Raw genomic sequence first — 22565 nt, forward strand, 5'->3', positions numbered from 1 at the left:
ATCCTGGTTTTTGTTTTTAGGATATAGTATTGATGCAATAAAAGCGTAGTTTGTTAGTGTGCGGCCTGAAACACAGATTGTTCTTTAGTATTTTAGTAATATTAAGGTGCTTTTTTAAAAAATTCATAAATCAAGCTTTCTAAACATTTTACAAGTGTATCTAAATAAAGCTGTTATAAAGGTGACAGTGAAGGACAAAATAATATAGTTAATTATAAAACCTCATGAGGTTAACACAAAGTATTTTTACATACTTCATTAGGTTTGTTTTCCAGGATATACATATTTTTATGAAAAAAGCAAATCAGGAATTATATTTACAGTAACATGTATTGGTTCAAATAACAAATCTGTGACATAATTGCAAAAATATTTTATCTAATTTGTGATGTTAGAAACTGAGTGAAAAGATGACTTGTGGCTTTTTTTTTTTTTTTTTTTTTTTTTTTGGTATGTCATATGATTTGAAGAAGTAGTGGATTAGAATAGTACTGAAGATATAGAAAGCCAGTATAAAATATTGTGTCAAGAGGCTGACTGTGGTGTAAAGTCACTTTCAAATGTGTAGAAGTAAAAATCAATAACTTGAAAGTTGCGCTATTTTTCTGTGTGCTAATAACAGTATTCTCTCTTTCTAGCTTTCTATAATTATGATGCAAGGGGAGCAGATGAACTTTCCTTACAAATAGGTGACACCGTACATATATTAGAAACATATGAAGGTAAGTAAAACACATATTTGACTCAAAACCATTGTTCATACAGTCACACTGCTCTTGTGTGTGTGATTATAACATATTCTATTTTAGCAGATGGTGAACTGCTATTTTTTTCATGATTAATAAAATGTTGTATTGTGGACAGAATTAACAAGTGCTACATGTAAATGAAGAGGCAGGTGATAAAATACCTAATGAATATCTTTTTCTGAATGCACAATTTCTTTTTCTATGCAAGATAAATGTTCTCTCACCCTTAATTTGTATGGATCAATGGTAACATCTGTTGAGTGGTTAGCGAAATGATAGATGTTCTCTAGATATCCTCAGATAATGCACAAGACCTGTCTGCTTCTTAATGGTGTTAATTTGAATTTGAAAGTTATTTACCCTCTAAATTATTCATATCTCTTTGTAAAATAGATACATTTGCTACTGTGCTACTTATTCAGTCAACATTTAAAAATAAATAAAATTATTTATATTAATTTAATTAATTTATATTAATTAATGGTATATTAATTTTGATGAGAACTAGTAGCAATATTGCATACAACATAAATTTCAGTTAGTACTTCTCCCTGATTCCCATAAAATAGTAATTTATCTTGAAAAATATTTAATTTGAGAATGAGGGAAAATTCTTAGTTTTGCTGCTGTTGAGTGATCAAATAGCAATGATTAAGTACAACCTTCTTTTTTTTGGGTCACATATCCTTGATTTCTCATTCATTCAGTCAGTTGTATGATGTGTCTTAGAAGAGAAGCAGTGATCTAGATGGCTTTTGTGTTAGAAAATTAGAAATCATCACAGTAATAGGATAACTTTCTGTATTTTGGATATGTGATTTGCCTTTGTACATGGGTTTAAAATTTCCGCTTGTCACTGCCAAAGAATCTGTTAGGGAAGAAAAATTAATACTGGTGGTAAGTTTGTTTTTGAAATTGGATTCGAGGTGATTTTTATTATGTAGATCTAGTAAAATAGGAAAGTTGCTAATTAGATCAACTAACCTTAATTTGGTTAACATATACAATGAATATACTAACTGTTCATCAGCTAGCAATTTGTTAATGAATTCAGTTTGCACTAGCAGTAAATGACCCCTGATACTGTCAAAGCTGCAGAGAGGGAATCTGTCCACTGAAAATTAATCTGCATACTCTGTACTTTAAATATTTGCAGTTTTATTATACATTTCTTTTAAATACACATGTAAACAGGAATATTTGAATGCTGTACAATTATACATAATTATAATACATAGTGCCCATCTTTAAAAAGGGAAATAAGGACAACGCGGGGAATTACAGACCAGTCAGCTTAACTTCTGTACCCGGAAAGATAATGGGGCAAATAATTAAGCAATCAATTTGCAAACACCTAGAAGATAATAAGGTGATAAGTAACAGTCAGCATGGATTTGTCAAGAACAAATCGTGTCAAACCATCCTTTCTTTGACAGGGTAACAAGCCTTGTGGATGGGGGGAAGCGGTAGATGTGTTATATCTTGACTTTAGTAAGGCTTTTGATACTGTCTCACATGACCTTCTCATAAACAAACTAGGGAAATACAACCTAGATGGAGCTACTATAAGGTGGGTGCATAACTGGTTGGAAAATCATTCCCAGAGAGTAGTTATCAGTGGTTCACAAGCATGCTAGAAGGGCATAATGAGTGGGGTCCCACAAGGATCGGTTCTGGGTCCGGTTCTGTTCAATATCTTCATCAGTGAATTTAGATAATGCCATAGAGAGTACACTTATAAAGTTTGTGGACGATACCAAGCTGGGAGGAGTTGCAAGTGCTTTGGAGGATAGAATTAAAATTCAAAATGATCTGGACAAACTGGAGAAATGGTCTGAAGTAAATAGGATGAAATTCAATAAGGACAAATGCAAAGTACTCCACTTAGGAAGGAACAATCAGTTGCACACAGACAAAATGGGAAATGACTGCCTAGGAAGGAGTACTGTGGAAAGGGATCTGGGGGGTCATAGTGGATCACAAGCCAAATATGAGTCAACAGTATAATGCTGTTGCAAAAAAAGCAAACACCATTCTAGGATGTATTAGCAGCAGTATTGTAAGCAAGACACAAGAAGTAATTCTTCCGCTATACTCCGTGCTGATTAGGCCTCAACTGGAGTATTGTGTCCAGTTGTAGGCGCCACATTTCAGGAAAGATGTGGACAAATTGGAGAGAGTCCAGAGAAGAGGAACAAAAATGATTAAAGGTCTAGAAAACATGACCTATGAGGGAAGATTGAAAAATTGGTTTGTTTAGTCTGGAGAAGAGAAAACTGAGAGGGGACATAACAGTTTTCAAGTACATAAAAGGTTGTTACAAGGAGGAGGGAGAAAAATTGTTCTTAACCTCTGAGGATAGGACGAGAAGCAATGGGCTTAAATTGTAGCAAGGGCGGTTTAGGTTGGACATTAGGAAAAACTTTGTAACTGTCAGAGTGGTTAAGCACTGTAGTAAATTGCCTAGGGAGGTGGTGGAATCTCCATCATTGGGGATTTTTAAGAGCAGGTTGGACAAACACCTGTCAGGGATGGTCTAGATAATACTTAGTCCTGCCTTGAGTGCAGGGGACTGGACTAGATGACCTCTCGAGGTCCCCTCCAGTTCTATGATTTTATGATTTCTGTGATAATGGATGCATTTTCCTAATATGTGAATAACACTGATGCTTGGACAGCATGTTTAAAGCTTGCCTGTGACACAGGTAGCATCTGTCTATCATAGCTGTGTAAAATTTTATACTTTTTGAACCCCCTGCATGCTTCAGATGAAATGGGACAAGTGAGATGACTCACTTTTCCCTAGACCGGATAATAGAATGACCTTCACACACACATCTAATGGTTATTAGGCCTCAACAGTGCTGGCTGGGTTTATTTAAAAAGAAGTTCAAATAAAATAATGTTCCTCCAAAGGCTGATCTGCTTCCTACCATGCTTGATCATTACTCATCCTCTGTATTGGGAAATAGGAGGCTATAATCCTTAGTTCTTTCATTCAAAGGAGCAGCCACTTCCAAGCAGTTTTACCACCTGTTTGATCTGCTGGTCACTCCTTTAAAACAATATTCAGACTGTACCCTTCTAGACTTTCTCAGCATTTGCACTAATCTTGTTTCCCAGATACCCTAAACAGAAACTTGTTAAATCACCGGCATCCTATAATTAACCTGTCTCCTGTCAGTTTCCTGGCAGTTGTGATGCAGTAAAATGGGACTTGTGATGCTGATAATAGGAAAGTGTGTCAGAAAAATTCTTTGACCTTCCGGGTGCATGTTTTGCCTAAGAGTTGAGGTTTTGCTTCCCAGTTTTTTGCACAAATTTCTTAACTAAATGAATTAGTGATTTTGACTTAAGCTGCTGCCTAATCTCAAACTTAATTGTTGCTTTATTATGACAGTAGAAATAAAAACCTCTACATTAATGTGTTTATTGCTGTCAGGAACAGAGAGAAACAATGCAAAAGTTTTGGTTTCCTGATTTTTTTTCCAAGAGTTATTTTTACTGTCCCTACCAAGCATAATCTTTTAAAAGAAAAAAAAAAAGAGAGACTGATGTCAGTTGCACAAGAGTAATGGTATCCCGTTGAAGTGTTCTACAAATGCCCTTATATAATAGTCCTTTTAGAATTCTGTGCTGACCTGCATGGGTCAGCTTTTTTTTTTTTTTAATCTCTGCACTAGGTACTCCTAAACTCTCTTAATAAATAGCACACGTAAAGGTAGATGACTGGTGGTTTGCTATCTCTGTTTGCCTCTCGGTGGATCACCACCTTGTAGTGGTGGAGAGGCTTGCGTGTCTCAATGACCCCAAGAGCGATGCTGCCTGGAGTACATGGCAGAACGGTCAAGGGCGAGGTTCCAGACAAAGTGTGATCCAAGAAGTCCCTAACAGCAGAGCAGACGGAGGATAACTGCACAATGGAGGTGAAACTGTTGTGTAATGTTACAACGGCTGTGAAGGTGGATGAAGGCTGCAGCAAACAGGGGATTTCCAATCATCACGGTGTCCATGCCATTGGTTTCAAGTCCTCTATCTGTCAAGGGTAGTGTGGTGACTGTTGTGCACCAGTCTCCCCACTTTAAAAGAAGTCCCGCACAGGCATCTTCCAGTTTTTAGGAAAATAACATTTGCACAAGTCAAAAATCCGGTGGCGATCCGTGAGTGGCGACGGGAACAGGACAGTGAAATCCGGAAGTTCCTAGTCACAGACCAACACACAGGCGGTGGGTGTGTGATATAGTCGTCTTGCTCGAGGATTGAGGCGGGTCGAGCATCTTGGCAGCTGCATCTACGACTGAGCAGTCCTTTTTAGGATCCACTCTGCTCACCCCACATGGGGAGGGGGTTAGAAAAGTACCCTAAAAATAGTCTTGCCTCTGTTTCTCCTGGCTGGATAGCCGCATCCAGCAGGATCATCACCTGAGCAGTCGAAAATGTAAGAAACTTTTCAACTTTGGAACTTGGAATGTACGTACCCTGATGGACAACTCAAACAGCGACCGTCCAGAGCGACGTACAGCCATTATTGCTTGTGAATTGAGTCGGTTTAACATCGATATTGCTGCTTTGTCCAAAAGTAGAAGAGCTGATGAAGGACAGGGTGATGGAGGAGAAAGGAGAATACACCTACTTCTGGAAGGGAAAATCTATAGATGAACCCCGATTGCATGGAGTGGGCTTTGCTATAAAGAACAAGCTCGTAAGGTGCCTCTCTGAGGTACCAGTTGGCATCAATGAGCGGTTTATGAAACTCCGACTGAGACTCACCAAAAATCAACAGGCAACTATTGCAAGCGCCTATGCACCAACACTGGAAGCCGATGAGAATGTAAAGGAAGATTTTTATTCTCAGTTGGAAACCATTTTATGAGAGACCCCTACAGCAGACAAGATCATCCTTCTGGGGGATTTCAATGCATGTGTTGGACGAGACTCAGACCTGTGGAAGGGAACAACCGGGAAAGAAGGAGCTGGCAAAAGTAATTCAAATGGAATTCTGCTCCTGACCAAGTGTGCTGAACATGAACTTATTATTACAAACGCCATTTTCTGACTGAAGGAAAAGTTCAAAACATCTTGGAAACACCCACTGTCAAAGCACTGGCATCTCCTCGACTATGTCATAGTTCATACCCGAGATCGTAGTGACGTACTTCTCACAAGAGCAATGACAAGTGCTGATGACTGTTGGACTGATCATCGCCTTATTTGATCCACAATGAAAATTAAGGTCGCTCCCAAATGGAGGCTGCAAAAGAAGCAGGTCAGATGCAAACTGAAGGTTCAAGACTTGAAGGACCCTCTTAAGCATAACCACTTCCAAGCAGTCTTAGAAGAAAAGCTCCCATCAGAGTTTCCAGAAGAAATTGAGGAACATTGGAGCCAGTTGAAAGCAGTAGTCATCAATGCCTGAGAGGAAACCATAGGCTACCACACCAGAAAACATCAGGACTGGTTTGACGAGAATGATGCTGCAATTGAGAAACTCATCAATGAGAAGAGAATGGCATTTCGTGCTTGGCAGAATGACATAAATTGTAATATAAAGAGAGAAGCCCATGCCAAGGCGAGGACGGAAGTACAACGTAAAACCAGAGAACTTAAGAACAAATGGTGGACTGAGAAAGCGCAAGAACTCCAACATCTCGTGGGCATCCACAATACATGTGGTTTCTTTAGTGCCACCAAGGCTGTTTATGGGCCAATTTGTCATGGTATGAATCCTCTTTGCTCTAAGGATGGAACCACACTTCTGAAGGACAACAAAGCCATCAATTCTCACTGGAAAGAACATTTTGAAGATCTCCTTAACCATAATTCTATGGTTGTAGATGAAGTGCTTGAGCGAATCCCTCAATGACCATTTAGAGACTAGCTCGGAGACCCTCCCAATTTGGATGAGGTGCACAATGCCACCATGCAGATGAAGAACAACAAGGCAGCAGGTCTAGATGGGATCCCCGCTGAAATCTTCAAAAACGGTGGACCAGAGCTAATTCGGCAGCTTATCCTTAAAATCTGGATAAAGGAGGAGATACCCAGTGAAATGAGGGATGCCTTGATTGTCACCCTCTTCAAGAAAGGGGATAAAGTGGATTGTGGAAATCATCGTGGTATCTCCCTCCTAGCCACTGCAGGCAAAGTTCTGGCGCGGATCCTTGCAACCCATCTTCTGTCCCTGTCAGAAGCAATTTTACCAGAGTCACAGAGTGGTTTCCGACCATATCGTGGAACCGCGGATATGATCTTCACAAAACGGCAGCTGCAAGAAAAGTGTCGGGAGCAAAACCGACCACTGTACATGGCTTTTATTGATCTAACTAAAGCCTTTGATTCAGTGAATCGCCGTGCCCTCTGGACTGTACTTTCTAAGATTGGATGTCCTGATAAATATATCAATGTCCTACAATTGCTTCATGATAACATGAAAGCGACTGTTCTGAGCAGCACTGGCTCCCAGAGTGAACCTTTCAAAGTACAAACAGGAGTCAAACAGGGCTGTATCATTGCTCCAACCATGTTTGCGGTTTTTATTGCTGTCATTCTTTACCTAATTGCTGGGAAGTTTACAGCTGGCATTGAAATCAGTTACAGAATGTATGTAAAGCTTTTCAGGCTTAGCAGGCTGAAAGCCAAGAGTAAGATTTCCACATCATCTATTGTGGCACTCCAGTATGCTGATGACAACGCAATCTTTGCCCATTCTGAAAAAGATCTTCAAACGATCTTGAACATGTTTGCCGATGTTTACGCATGTCTTGGTCTCACTCTTAATATCAAGAAGGCTTTAGTCTTCTTGATATTAAGAGGTATTACATGCCCCATCTATCAAAATCAATGGAGTGGCACTGGAGAATGTCGATTATTTCCTCTACCTTGGAAGTCATCTTTCATCCAAGGCAGATATTGATGCAGAAATTCAACATCGCCCGAGCTGTGCCAGTGTAGCTTTTTCTCGTTTACGGCACAGGGTCTTTAAAGATCACGACATTAGAACAGACACCAAGTTTCTTGTTTATCAAGCCATTATTCTCCCAACACTGTTGTATGGGTCCGAAACTTGGACAACCTATAGACACCACTTGAAAGTCCTTGAAAGGCACCATCAACGCTGCCTTTGTAAGATTCTGAAGATCAAATGGGAAGACAGGCGCACCAATATTAGTGTTCTGGAAGAGGCAAAGACCACTAGTATCGAGGCAATGATCATCCATCAGCAGTTCTGCTGGACTGGTCATGTTGTCCAGAGGCCAGACCATCGCATCCCAAAACAGGTCCTGTTCGCTCAGCTGAAAGAAGGGTACTGTAACGTGGGTGGACAACGGAAGCGTTATAAGGACTTGCTGAAGGACAACCTAAAAAAATGTAATATTGACATTAATACCTGGGAGACACTTGCCCAGATCGCTTAAAATGGAGTGAAGTCCTATGTGATGGTCCCCTGCATTTTGAACTTTCTCGCCGACAAGCCGAAGAGGACAAGAGGCGCAGGAGGAAGGAGAGACTGTTCTCCAGTCATGGTCAACAGCCTCCTGCTGAGCCTGAAAATATCTGCCTTCATTGTAATAGAACTTGTGGTTCAAGGATTGGCCTTATTAGGAAGTTGATCATACTCGGTAACGAATGATCGCCCATCATCATCTCTGTTTGATTTTTTTTTTAAACTAATCCTCCAGACTAAATTACACTATTCTGGAATCCTACTGTATGCTTAAGGACATTAATATCTTGTGTACGTAACTCCTTGGTGCCCCACTCCTACCCCCCCTTAGAACATGTGGTTGTCATAATTTGCTGTTGCTGTCTTGAAGTTTGCACTCTTAATAAACATTATTGTATGGATCCCTTTATATCTAATTTATTATTATAAAATACTATACACATTCATAAGGTGTCAGCCACTTGGGTGTCTAGGCCTCACTTAAGCATATGCCTAAGGGCTTTCCTAGGCTCTGGTTTTATTTTTCTGTTTTCTAATATCTGTGCTGCATTCTTTCTCCAGCTTCTATCTCCATGATCTTTTTCAGTCTAGCAATACAGATGCAGAGCAGGGGAGGGAAAAATGATTAAAAGGGTTCAGTTGCACCATCTGTAATGACACTTTGCAGTCATCCATAGGAGGATCACTCATCCTAATGTGCCTCAGTCTGTACTATATTTTGATCATGTGTGCCAGGACATGCTTTACAAATTGTTGGTCTGAAGTTTTTTTTGTTAGTCATGCAGAGTTACCGTAATGGCATATGCAAATCAGATAATTGTGCATGCCAAAGGAAGTGGTCATTTGGATACAAATCAGTAATTGCACACAAAATAGCTATGCAGTTGCTTACAGACCTTGTTTTAAAACAGGGGTGGGCAAACTATGGCCCGGGGGCCACATCCGGCCCTCAATCTCCCACCAGGAAGTGGGGTCCGGGGCTTGCCCCACTCCGCATGGCTCCGGGAAGCAACGGTATGTCCCTCCTCCAGCTCCTACACATAGGGGCAGCCAGGGGGCTCCGCACCCTGCCCCCGCCCCAAGCGCTGCCCCCGCAGCTCACATTGGTTGGGAACTACAGTCCAATGGGAGTTGCAGGGGGGGCGCCTGCGGACAGGGCAGCACACGGAGCCGCCTGGCTGCATCTCCGCGTAGGAGCTGGAGGGAGGACATGCCGCTGTTTCTGGGAGCTGCTTGAGGTAAGCGCTGCCCAGAGCCTGACCCTCTCCTGTGCCCCAACCTCCTGCCCCAGCCCTGATCCCCCTCCCGCCCTCTAAACCCCTTGATCCCAGAGTGGAGTACCCTCCTGCACCCCCAACCTCTCATCCCCAGCCCCACCCCAGAGCCCGCACCCTCAGCCAGAGCCCTCCCGCACCCCAACCCCCAATTTTGTGAGCATTCATGGCCCGCCATACAATTTCCATACCCAGATGTGGCCCTCAGGCCAAAAAGTTTGCCCACCCTGTTTTAAAATCATGTCCAGTATTTCTTCTTCTTCTCCTTAAATGATATGATGGGTGAAGGTGCTGAGGATAGTCAAATGAAGAATTTGGAGCAAGCACAAGAAATTATAATTCCATTTATTGAAGTTACCATTAATATGCTTCATTTTGAGTTACAATGATCCCATTTTTAAACAAGGTTTTGTGGTGCTAGTGGGGGCTCCATGGCCAAATTTGCTCCTTTGGAAGCAAATCTTTCTCATGACCAGATACATTAACCATTTAAGGACTAGATTTTTGTTGTTGTTGTTTTGTTTTAAGATGGAGCCTCCCTTGATTTGCTGTTCATTGGTCTGATAAAACAGCCGTTTTCTCCACTTAACCACATTCTCATTGCCACAAGATTGATCACTGGGTATTAACTATGGGACAGAAGATTCTACCTCTGTCTCATGTGATTTCATCTAAAAAGTACAGAGAAGAAGACACATCTAACATTGTTAAACAAGTTGTCAATGTTGCCATTTTCCTGTCTACTTATTCCATGCTTTGGAATATTTTCCTCTGTTTCCTTTCCAGACCAAGGCTGACAAAACCATACTATATCTCCTACTGTGAAAAATTAATTATTTTTTATAGTAAATAACTTGCCAGGAAGATTTCATTTCAACAGCCATCAGCAAAGATTTACAAGTATCTTAATTTTGAATCTGAGTTTTGGACAAGTAGCTCTAAAACTGACTTATCTTTGTCTCTGTTCTCCACCACAATAAGATGATCATCCATCTGTTTTGGAGGTTTATCTCTGCAACCCTTCCCACTCAATATTCTAGGGAAAGGGAGGAGGGAAAGTAAAATGGGCTTACTACTCAGATTGGGACGCTATAAAAAGCTAACTTGAAGGACAGAACTGATGGATATTATTTTATATTAGCCACTTGTATGTATCTAATTTAAATCAGTTTGCTAGGCTATATTAGGTTGGATCACTAGGGTTGCTTTTTGTTCCTGTACAGTATTTAAAATGTTAACAACTTTTCTCACCTACATTTTAAATAATATTTGACTTTTTCTTTATCGCTTAAAATGAATTTTTTTCTTGGATAAGTAGTTTATAGCAAGATACAAATGTTCCTTTGGAATGTAAAAAAAAAAAAAAAAGTGTCTTCAAGTCAACCTACACTTAATTTTCTATGTGCATCCTTTCAAGGCTATTAAGTTTGCTGCAAACAGCATGTATCCTGCTATAATTTTTAGAAAAGCTCTGTGGTTTAGAGCATGAAACACAAATTCACCATCAAAATTGAAGTTAATTTCTCTTCCCTTCAAGGAAGCCAGGCTCTTCAGGAATGCACTAGACTAAATTTTAAAATTTAATCAGAGGGAATAACTAATCTTCTCAAATTACAAAAGTTAAGTTTAATGCTTTCTTATTTAGGCAGAAGCATAGAGACATTTTTTCAACTAGAAAATTCCCTCCCACATTTGTAATTTGGAGTGTTAATGGAATAATACAAAAAAAAAAAAAAGCAAACCTATGCAATTACATGCATTTTTCCTGGTACAAGAGAAAAGAAGGGCTGTAGTCTGAAGAAAGATTTTCTAGAACAAAACACCTGACACTTTTCTAATCTATATTTTATCTGGTTCTAGTTCTATTAACCTAATCTCACTCTGGTGTAATGGGCAAACCAAACAAACAGCCAGTGGAAATTATCCATTAAATTCAATGACTGTTGAAAAGAAAGGCGTAAAAATCCTTTAACTTTCATGACCTAATATTTTCCAGAGGTCATTCAGGCCTCAAGAGGAACTGATTTAGGTGGGGGAGGAATTCCAAAACCAGTTCTTTCAAGGAATTTATTCCTGATATTTTTTTCATTGAGTATGTTGTTGTTGTAAAATTCTGGAAGGCAACCCTATAAAAGGGACATCCTAGTAATAGATACAGGATATTTTCAGGTCTCTTTATTCTAGCTTTAGAAGTATTTCCTTAAATCCCACATTACAGTACCTACATTTTCTTTTTCAGAATTCAACTGGAATATCAGCTTTTCAAAACAAGGCTCTCTTAATAAGTTTAATCCAGGCGTTCTCAAACTCGGGGGGGTCGCGAGGTTATTACATGGGGGGGTCACGAGCTGTCAGCCTCCACCCCAAACCCCGCTTTGCTTCCAGCATTTATAATGGTGTTAAATATATAAAAAAGTGTTTTTAATTTATAAGGGGGGGTGGCGCTCAGATGCTTGCTATGTGAAAGGGGTCATCAGTACAAAAGTTTTTGAGAACCACTGGTTTAATCTGATTTGGGGGCCTTGCCTCATGTTCACCTGTAATGGTGATGGCCATTTCAAGTTTTTAGGGGATATTTATCCTGCTTGATTTAAATGACTGTGTAACAAAGAGAAGGCACTGTTTAGGACAAAGTACAGTACTGGGATTGTATATCATTTAATGTTCTGCAGAGTGGGCTAGTGAAATCTAGTGTGTGTGCACGTTAGGTTTTTCTCACTTGGGATTCTTTTGGACGCATACCTAAAAATAAATTAAATCTTACAACATTGGTCATGGGACATTCTAAAAAGTTTAGGCATAGTTCACAACATAATTAAAAGATTTTCAAAATCCAGGTCACCTTGGGAATCATTTGAGGCTTGGGCCAGTTTTCCCATTACTGATATTTGCCTAAAACAAAGTGCCAATAAAAGAGTCCATTGAGGAAATTTTGTAATTTCTCTAGTATGGTCTTCATTTAGCCACGTGAGGGTAAATGTTTGCCATCACTGCTTTAGACAAAAAACAAACCAGGTTTCTAAATTGAGCAAAGTATCATCTTAAATTAAATCTAATTGCACACAAAGTAAACTACATTAAAAATATTATTAAGGTTGCAAAATCAAGCAGTCAGAAGTTAGGAAATGCCAGAGTTAATGTTGCCAGTGCAAGCTTAATCTGGCCCCCTTGTGCATATGCAATATTAATCTTAAATTACACAATCATGTACTATTTTTTCCCATAGAATCCCTGTCTTATTCAGAGCACAGGATGGACAAGGATCACTTAATGGGCAGCCATTCAATATTTCGTTTTACCATCAGTCAGCATGTGGCCCCATATGTTATACTAATCAAGCCCAGCTCTGAAGACAGAATTATTAATTTCCTTATGAACTTTTATCTGGTGCTCATCACTATGGAATCAGCGTGTTTCACAAATATTAATATTGAGAACACTCCCATGAGGTGAGAGGACGGTATTATTCCCATTTTACAGAACAGGAGTTGAGGCACAAAGATAGTATGGTCAAAAGTGTCCCCTTACTTGAGATACTCAATTTGAGAATACTAGGACCTGATTTTTCAGAGTGTTTAGGTTGTATAGTATGCTAGAGATAGAGTCTAGGCGGGGGGCATTTGTGTGTGTAGGGATGTGGGCATGCATGTATGTTCAAAGCACAACTCCATTTGATTTCAGTTGTAACTGTGAGTGCTCAGCAATTTAGCAAATCAGACCCCTGGGTATCAAGTTCAGAACCCAGAAAATGAGGAACACAGAGTTAGTGACCCCTCTGTGAAATGTTCGGTTTATGTGACTTGCCCAGCATCACGTAAGAACTCTGTGGCAGAAGTAGAGATCGAATTCACTTATCCAGGGCAGCATTAAATCGCGTTATCCATGAGACCATTCTTTCCCTTCCTACAATCATCTGCCTCATTCACTACATACCTTAAAAGTTCTGTAACAAGTGAAGCAGGGGTCTTATAGACAACAGTCTCCTTCATTACAGAACCTGGATTCATTCCCCAGAGCAAGTCCTTCCTGTGCACTTAATGAGGCAGGGGTCTTGTGGAAAAAAATAGCATATGATCAAGTAATTAAAGATTATCCTGCATACACGTAAAGGGACACAAATTAAGGCTGCCTAGATAAAATCTGGCCAATGAATTATCTCACCCACTGCCCTGTTTGGAAAATGAGATTCTGGTATGCATTTCAGGTCACATGAGTATCTTATGTTCTACTTAGGGGTGCCAGTTTTGGTTGGATGTGTTCCTGGAGGTTTCATCACATGGCAAAATCTTTAATTAAAGATCGATCTTTAATTCCTGAGACTCCAGGGACAATCCTAGTTGGCAACCCTAGTTCTACTTCGATACACCCTTTGAACTATATTGCTTGTTTGCAATCACCTCTACACCATGTCACCCTCTATTGATCACTTCCAAATAGACTGTGAACTGTAGTAAACAAATCCTGTTGCTTAGGAGTAGTTCTTTGCCTCAATAAGTCCTGGAAGAGTTAACAGATCATTAAGTCCCTTCGTTTTCAGTTTAAATCGATTTTTTTCCAATTTTCACTCTACTTTTGTATCATTCAAATATATTTTTTTAAAAAAGTGAAAAGGATGAAGTTGAGTGTATGCGCTGCAAATGGTGTGGCCCAATTATTAAATATTTATAGGCTAATAGTTCTAAGTCTACAACAATAAACTGTTTATTCAAATGAAAAGTTTTATTTGGGGATTAGAGATATATTGTTTTCTTAAACTCAGAGGTGGCGTGTTTTGAGTTCTGTTTTAATTCTGCAGCAAACCACATTGAATTCCATTAACGAAAGCATTAATCTACTGAATACTTTTTCCTCCTGTCCTTCTGTCCACCAAAATAAACCCCGATATTTACCCAGAAAAATTATTAATGTTTTTTTCCACTGATTTTTCACCTATTTTTGTTTTAGTAATAAACACAGATAAATTCCCAGGAAAAATTAAATAAAATAAAAACTGAAAACGAAGGGCTCCACACTCTCCGCAACTGGAGGTGGGTGCATTGGTGGTTTTCTGCCACGTTCCCTTCCTCTCCCCACTTCAGTTCTAGTAACAGCTGGGAACCATTTTGGCCCTGGTACAAGTTAGAACAGCATCAGGACTGTTCAAACTTGTCCCCACTTCAGCAGGCTCTAGGAGCTATTCCATTGGCTCAGAATTGCCAGAGCACAGCATGCTTCAGCCTGCTAGGAACGGGTTGCTAAGCCATCTCTGAATCACCAAGGCATTCCCTGACCACACTTGGTGCTTTGACAGTTCAATGCCAATGGAAAGGGGATGGAGTGAGGGGCCAGGATCTGACCCAGAGTGTGTGTATGTAATATAAAAATAAAATCAATGTGATACTAGGAGTGTTGCTTCAATCTTTAATATTATGGAGAAACAAATCTTTCCATAGTTGTTTGTATAAGCAAACATTCCATGTAATTTTTATTTGTATTATTATCATTGTGCAGAGGACCCCTAGTCATGGACCAGAGCCACATTGTGCTACGGGCTGTACAAATCATTTTAACAGTCACATACCAAAACCGAGTAGTCATATCCTGGTCTCTTCCCCCAACACCTAGTAGCCTGCAGTCTAAGCCTGCTAGCCAGAGTGGAAAGATACCTATGGTGCATCTCTGTACTATACTTTGCTCTCTAATATATCCCATTTCTCTTCTCCCTTCTGCCCCCGCCCCTGTCACAAACCCACCCCTACATAGGGTTAGGAAATATTACTAGACCCCAAATAGCTAGAGTGTGACACTTACTAGCCACAGACATTATGAGAGATGGGAGTAGGAGGCAATACTTCAGTGAGAAGTCAAAATCTCCTGCAAACTGGTGAGAAAGGGGAGGGCACTGAGTTTCCTTCTAGCATGCTGTTTCTGGGCCATGCTTGGGGGGCTTCATTTTAATTTCTGCCCCAGGCTAGTATGTGTCTGAATTTTGAAACCCCTCTGAATCTTTCTGCAAGGTAGAAAAAGTATTCCTGCTCTCTGTTCCTTCCCTTCATGCTCCCATGCAGAGCCTCCAGGCTCTTACGTGGATGACTGTAGAGGGGGATTGACTGGTGGTGGTGGTGGTCTGTTTCTCCACCTTCCCTCCGCTAACTTTTCTATCTTCCATGTGTTGAACTGTGGGGAAGATAGGTTTAGAGGTGGGACAACTGTGCCTAGTACTTGCAGACAGGCTGCTGTGCAAGCATGAGCTCCCTGACTTATTGGAACAGTCCGTGAGGTAGATTTGTGCCCAAATCCAAACAAAATCTTTTGCTGCGCTCCACTGTCTTTATAAAACTGTGGAGAGCAGCACCATTTTACTGTGGGTTCTCTAAGGCAGGAGTGAGAGGGTGCAAGAGAACCAATATGGACACAAACTGAAATACAGAATAGTCATAAAGCAGGTTTGCAAGCCAATTTGTACTGAATTGGGGACAGTGTGCACGAGAGATGCCTACTGATCTGCCTGGCACAGCACCTTCTTTGGGAGTGAATGACTGTATTGTGGGATTTTTTAATTAAACAGTCACAAAGAAACAGAATGGTCTCAGAAACAATAAAAGCTGTAATGCTGATTGCTTGCAGATGTGTAGTGAACTGGGGGCACAATAAATGAGAGATTACCTCCATATTTTCCTGGCATGCCACCTGCCTCTGTGAGTGTGAGAAATGTCTTATTGGATTGGAATGATTGCACTACAATAGAATTGTTGGGGGGGAAAGCTGGGATGCCAGCTTCCTTTCTGCCTGGCATTGAACTAGGGCTTCAGGCCCTTTAACACTGAGAACTCTGGAGAACCAACATAATTTTTACTTTTGTAAGGTAAAACACAAATCCCCCAAAGCATCACCATTTAAATATCCATTCAGTCATTACAGAACTTGTCATCACAGGTTTTGTATTTTCTGTTGCTGTTGGACCCCTAAGCAGTTATTGCTGATGTGCTGCTCTGTAGTTTCTGTCTTGCTGAGTCCATGGTTTAACTAACAGTAGGTGGGACTCTTCCTTCTGACACTCTATTGCACCAATGCCCCAGCAGGGTGCTCAGGGGGCACCCTGTGAATAAATTAACAAACACATGTAACCCTTTTTTCAGTTCATGAATAATTCATGGACTTTGATTTTCCTGATTGTTTGCTTGAAGTTGTTCTGATGCTTTATGAAAACACATTTCAGCCAGTAATTTGATCACAAACTATCTGCTTCATCTGGGTCTTCGCCTATTTATTGTTCGTGGTGTGTGAATAGCATCCTAAATTGCATGGTATTGTTCCCTGATGTGATGACAAAGGGCTGATCTAAATGAAAGAATTACCGTTGGTTTAGCTAAATCTGTTTTAAAGCAAACTAGCTAAACTAGTGCAAACTTTTAATGTATGTGCACTTAAAATGGCTTAGCTTGATTTGGGAAATACCAATTTAAGCAAAACTGATTTAAGTGAAGATGAACATTAAGCTATCAATTTTACGGAGAATTGAAATTCAGCTACAATGAGAAAATCTTTGTGGACAGAAAGAAAGCTAAGATATTATCCAACTCCAAAGGAGAATCTGTTGCAGTGTGTTAATAAACTTTTTCATAACTTTATTCTAGGTTGGTACAGAGGTTACACATTAAGAAAAAAATCAAAAAAGGTAAGTGTTCTATTCCCAGTTACAGATTCATTTTCTCTTGTAACAAATATTTGTTATAAACATATGTCAGATTCATTTGTATATTGGATCTTTGTTTAAAAAGTCAACTAAGAACTTCTATAAAACTTAAAATCTAGTTGATCTGTTATGCTAATGTTAGCTTCATGTTCTGTTAAATACTGAATTACTCATAAAATGCAATTGCATCTTGCAAAGTGATAGCATTGTGATTTTCAGCCATTCTCTGTGAAAGATGGAGTAATCTTGCTTTCTGCAATGCAATTTTGCCTTGTTGTTGGCTTGAACTGAGCATAAAATGTCTGTTGACAGCAGACATTCCAAAACAAAAAAGGAAACAGCTGAACTATTGCCTATAATGTTGCATTTTAATTTTTTTTGGGGGGGGAGGAGGGTTAATTTATAATAGTACTTAACCAGAATTAAAGATTTATAGTCTTGATTTTTACCTTTTAAAATAAAAATGTTTAGAAATACATATTTGCATACAGAAATGAACTTTGAGCTCCTTTCATTTGCATAGCCTTCTGCATGTCTAAAAGTAACCAAAGTAATTACATATTGAATTCTGTGGTAGGCCTCTCCCATTTCCTAACCTTTTGATTTTTCTATTCCTTTTTGTTATTTTTCTTTTGGGGTGCTATGTTAAATTCTTTTGAAGTAAAACTTCAAGAATGTGCCTCACTAAATTTTAAGTAGTGGGTATTTAAGTTGACTGAAATTAATTCCAGGTGCTGCTGTATTAATCTGACTGCCGCTAAATGTAACAAGTCCTAAAAAACTTCTTTTGTTTTGAAAGATCTTACTGGTTTGAGAGAGATTTCCTATATTTAAAATGGGGAATTCCTGTAGAATCCTTTTTTAATTGGTTGTAGGTGTGGTGGAGACTCACCTGACCTAAATTAACGCTAGTGCATCTTGATTGATTGTATTTGTATTGCTCCCTGTAGAAAACCTCCTGAATGCTGACAGTGTTAATACCTATGTATTCTTACTCTTTCTCATTCCATTTCCACCCCTCCGCTTTCTTAAGGATTGGAGCTAAGTAGAGAGAGAGAACTTCTTCCTATTACAATATCCTGGGCTTTCTGCTTCCTTTCCTTTCTTGGCTTGTGTCTAGATTTTGCAGCTGACCCTTTTCTTGCTTGCACATCCCATCCTTGACCTCCTGAGACCCTTTCCTCTGACCAGTGTCTCTTGGTTGTTCCTCTGGCACTTGGCATTTTCTCCTGCTTTCTGAGTCTGTTCTTCAGCTATGTTATTCACTCCTTTTCCCCCACCCCTCTTTTGTGTATCTAATGTGTTTCATATTCAAAGGATTGGGATGGAGGTTAAAAAGAAAGTTAACCACTCAAGGGCTGTAACTTGGCTCCCTCAGTTAAATTAACTTGTGCGGGGGTTATGTTAAAGTGGCACTAACCTATGAAAAGTTAATGTTAATGTGTGCGTGAATACAGACTTTTACAGCACAAATTGCACAAAATTTGGTTCAGTTGTGCTTCTCTACCTTTGAGAGCTAGTCTAGGTAACTGGAAAACTTGCTGAGGTAAAATAAAATCTATCCATCTTTATTGGTGTTGGTGCTGAGTAAGATCTGAAACATAGCTTAGGTGTTTGTGTGTTTATAATCTCAAAATGTCTACTCTTTTTGTGTGTGTGTCAAGGCAAGATACTTGGCCACTAGTTTTAAAAGCTGAGTTATGGGAAAGGTATCATCTTATCCTGGTTTAGGGGCATTTGTTAACTTTTAAAATCTAATTTGAAAGTTATGTCCTAATTCTAGGCTCTGTAATTGGGGAGGGAGGCAACAACTCACTTTTAAAGTGAAATTGTTTCAGGCAAGCAGCAAACTTCCAGCAGAAATCTTTTAAGATATCCCTCATTGAAATGTGTATGCCTTGCGATGGTAGAATAGTTGGTGTGTATGTGTGGGACACGTGTGTGTTACTGTGTGGCCAAGTCAGGTAACCAAAGGTCATGTGCAACCCTAAGGTGGTAGTTCCTATAACAAGGAGTCTGTTGCGGCAGACAGGGAAGACCAGGGTCAGGAGGACAGCAGGAGATACCTTTAGAGAGCAGGAGTAGAAACCTCAGCTGGGAGAGGCTTAAAAACAGGATAGGCAGCAGGGCCTGGGTTTGGGAAGGAGCCATAAAGTCTGTGAGAGAAGCTTTGTGTTGAATTGAGTTGAACTGTTTTTGTTAATGAACCAGACCTAGAGAGGGGATGTGATTTAGCCCATGAGTCTATGTGCCTTCTTCTGGGAACTGAGTTGGGGAACCTGAGGCAGTAGATGCATGAGCAGAGGGGGAAGTGCATCTCCTTACAGGCCACTGTACTTTAACTAAGGAGCTACCTCTGCTGTATAATGCAGTTTTATAAAGATAATATATAAAGTTAGGGACATAACGGTTTTAAAATACACATACAAAATCAAATTCAGATCTGAGACATTCATAAAATAGCCTATTTAATGCTATTGAATAGAATATTAAAAATTCTGTGCAGAACAGAGTGTAGCTATTTGTTAGATAATAATTAGTCCAAATGTATGTATGTCTGATTACTTATATATCTATATATATATCTATATATATAAAAAAACTAACTCTTTTTTCCCCCCCAAAGGGCATATTTCCTGCTTCCTATATTCAGCTTAAAGAAGCAATAGTTGAAGGAAAAGGGTGAGTTGAGACTTGAAGTTTAACAAGAATAAAATTTCCTATTTGTGGAAATATAATTTCTGTGCTTTTATGAGATAGGCTAATACCTCATTTCCTATTGGCTAATGAAAGGATATGCTGAACACTTCAGAATTGATTCATAGATATAAAGGTGAGAAGGGAACCATTAGGAGCAAATGTCTGACCTCCTGTGTACCACAAGCTATAGAATTTCATCCACTGATTACTGCATTGAGCATGATAACTTTTAGTCTTGATTTAAATGCTCCAAATGATGGGGAGTTTATTGCATTCCTTGATAATCTACTCCCATGGTTAATAATTACCCTGACTATTGAGCAGTTGAGTTGCATTTTCAGTTTCATTGTTTCTGACTTCAATTTCCTGCCATTGGATCTTATGCCTTGCTCTAGTAGGGTAAGGATGACTCTAAGAGCAGATACATTCTCATTATGTAGGAACTTGTAGATGATGTTCAAGTCAGTTATTGACCATTTCTTGAATAAGCTAAGTAAACTTAGCTCCTCATGGTAAGGTATCTGTCGTTTGTTGCCTTGCTGAGAAGCATTTCTACAAAAGATTATCATCTCCATCGGTGAATCCCAGTGTCAAGTTTTGTGGTGTTGTGTACATTCCACTGTCCTGAGTTCACTTGCCCGCAGACGTTTTGAGCTGTTATATATAAGCAATTTATACTAATGGAAACAGTGCTACCTTGATATGTATGAATTTGAACTTTGTTACCAAGTTACTATACATGTGTATTAAAGGTCATAATACCGTTATAGAAGATCATTTAAAAAAGATATTTGTGAAACAAAAGTAATATTGAGTGGAATTGACAAATGACTAGCCAAATATGAACTTTGGTGCAAAGAATTAAAATATTTCCTCCTTTTTGCCTGATCTTTTTTTAACCCTCTTAAATATGTAAATGATAAAACTACTAATCATATGATTACTGCATAATGGCATCTTCCTGGCTGATTAGAAAACTGCCACTAAGTGCTGCACTTTTGACATGCTAAAAGAGCTAGCTGTCGTTCCATACTCAGATGATGGACTATTTTAAAATAGTCATCTAGACACACCAATGGTGAACACCTACAAAACAGGTTTTTCCTGTGTAAAAACAGTATTTTGCTAAAGGATCAATCATAATGGCATGGTCTCATACATGCCACATAACTGGCTTTCCCCCAATCGGTTCCTACAAAATTAGTACATTAGTACATTACAAAAGAAGTAAATAGTGTGATACACGTGGAATGTTAAAATTTGTGGAAATAATACTTAACTCTCATATAGTGCTTTTCATCAGTAGATCAATATTGTTATCCCCATTTTATAGATGGGGAATCTGATGGACGGAAGTGAAGTGAGATTTGTGCAAGGTCACACAGCAGGCCAGTGGCAGAGTCGAGAATGGCATATAGTGATATACTGTATAACTTGTAATATGTTTGTTTTTTCTTTTGAATCCTGTTGTCATGGAATTGGATTTGAAACTTAGCAATAACCGCTCGTGTCTACAAATTGGACTATATTAATCATTTTACTATTCTACCAAAAATTGTTTTTGCAAACTTTAGACAGCATGAAACAGTCATACCCAGTGAGCTCCCACTGATTCAGGAAGTTACCACAACACTACGAGAGTGGTCCATAATATGGCGGCAGCTATATGTGGTAAGTAAAATACGCTGTTTCCCCCCCCCTATATTTACAGTATTCTGGGCTTTATGACTTGGATGGAAAGGAGGAGAAAAGACAGATATTTAAAAAATTAGGAATAGTAGAATGTAAGGTACACAGAGTCTATTTAACCAAGGTCACTCTTTCCTTACTCTTACTCTCCCAAAGTAGCTCTGAAACTCATTTTACAAAGCTATTTTGGGGCTTCTGTGACAAGGCAACCTGGAGATTCAGGTGTTTGACATACCTCTCCATACTGTGCCATGCTCTGAAAACTGTGGATATGATATGCAGGATCAGGGACTTGGAGAGCAGGTCTTGGTATAGCAGTACATCTCTACCCCGATATAACGCTGTCCTCGGGAGCCAAAAAATCTTACTGCATTATAGGTGAAACTGCGTTATATCGAACTTGCTTTGATCCGCCGGAGTGCGTTTTACCGCGTTATATCCGAATTCATGTTATATCAGGTCGCGTTATATCGGGGTAGAGGTGTATCTTGTGTTCTTATGAGACCACGGCATGCAGTAAGAGCTGAGAAATGATGCAACATGATTTAGTAACATGCCTGCCTGTGATTTCAGTCACTGCACCAAGAAGTAGTGATATGAGCAGGTCACCCTGGAGGGCTGGCTTTTTATCTGTGTTGTAGATTTTTTTTTTAGACCATATCAGATTTTTTTTTTTTTTTTTTTTTAAGTCGGAGAAATTTTTGGGCCTATCAAACTTTTCATTGATATTCTGTGCCAATTAATATCAACTCATGTAATATTATTAGTATTATTTATTATAATATACAGTACAGATGAGTAGTGTTTACCGGCTGGATCTTTATCCAGCTTAGGCTCTTATTTAAGGTTTGCGGATGAATCAGGGCTAGGGGTTGATCATACCAAACTCTCCAAACTTCATCTCATCAGACTTCAAATGAAATTTCAGCTATGTCCAAAAAGGAATCAGAAAATAGTCTCCATTCTGGGTTGGAATCTGACTCGGACCCTGTAAAATAGGGACAGATTTAGAATTAGGGATTCATATTTGAAGT

At 39.3% G+C, this 22565-nt stretch overlaps 1 protein-coding gene across 1 annotated transcript in view; it reads left to right on the forward strand.

Moving 5' to 3' along the window:
• Window positions 1-22565, forward strand: part of DOCK1 (dedicator of cytokinesis 1) — a 558093-nt gene that overhangs the window by 56656 nt on the left and 478872 nt on the right. Inside the window, exons 2-5 of the mRNA XM_065408426.1 lie at window positions 639-722; window positions 17084-17124; window positions 19769-19824; window positions 21417-21513. Of these exons, the coding sequence (XP_065264498.1) occupies window positions 639-722; window positions 17084-17124; window positions 19769-19824; window positions 21417-21513 (278 nt within the window). The remainder of the gene's footprint in view (window positions 1-638; window positions 723-17083; window positions 17125-19768; window positions 19825-21416; window positions 21514-22565) is intronic.

This window comes from Emys orbicularis, chromosome 7 (genome assembly GCF_028017835.1).
Source record: "Emys orbicularis isolate rEmyOrb1 chromosome 7, rEmyOrb1.hap1, whole genome shotgun sequence".
Classification (NCBI taxonomy): domain Eukaryota; kingdom Metazoa; phylum Chordata; order Testudines; family Emydidae; genus Emys; species Emys orbicularis.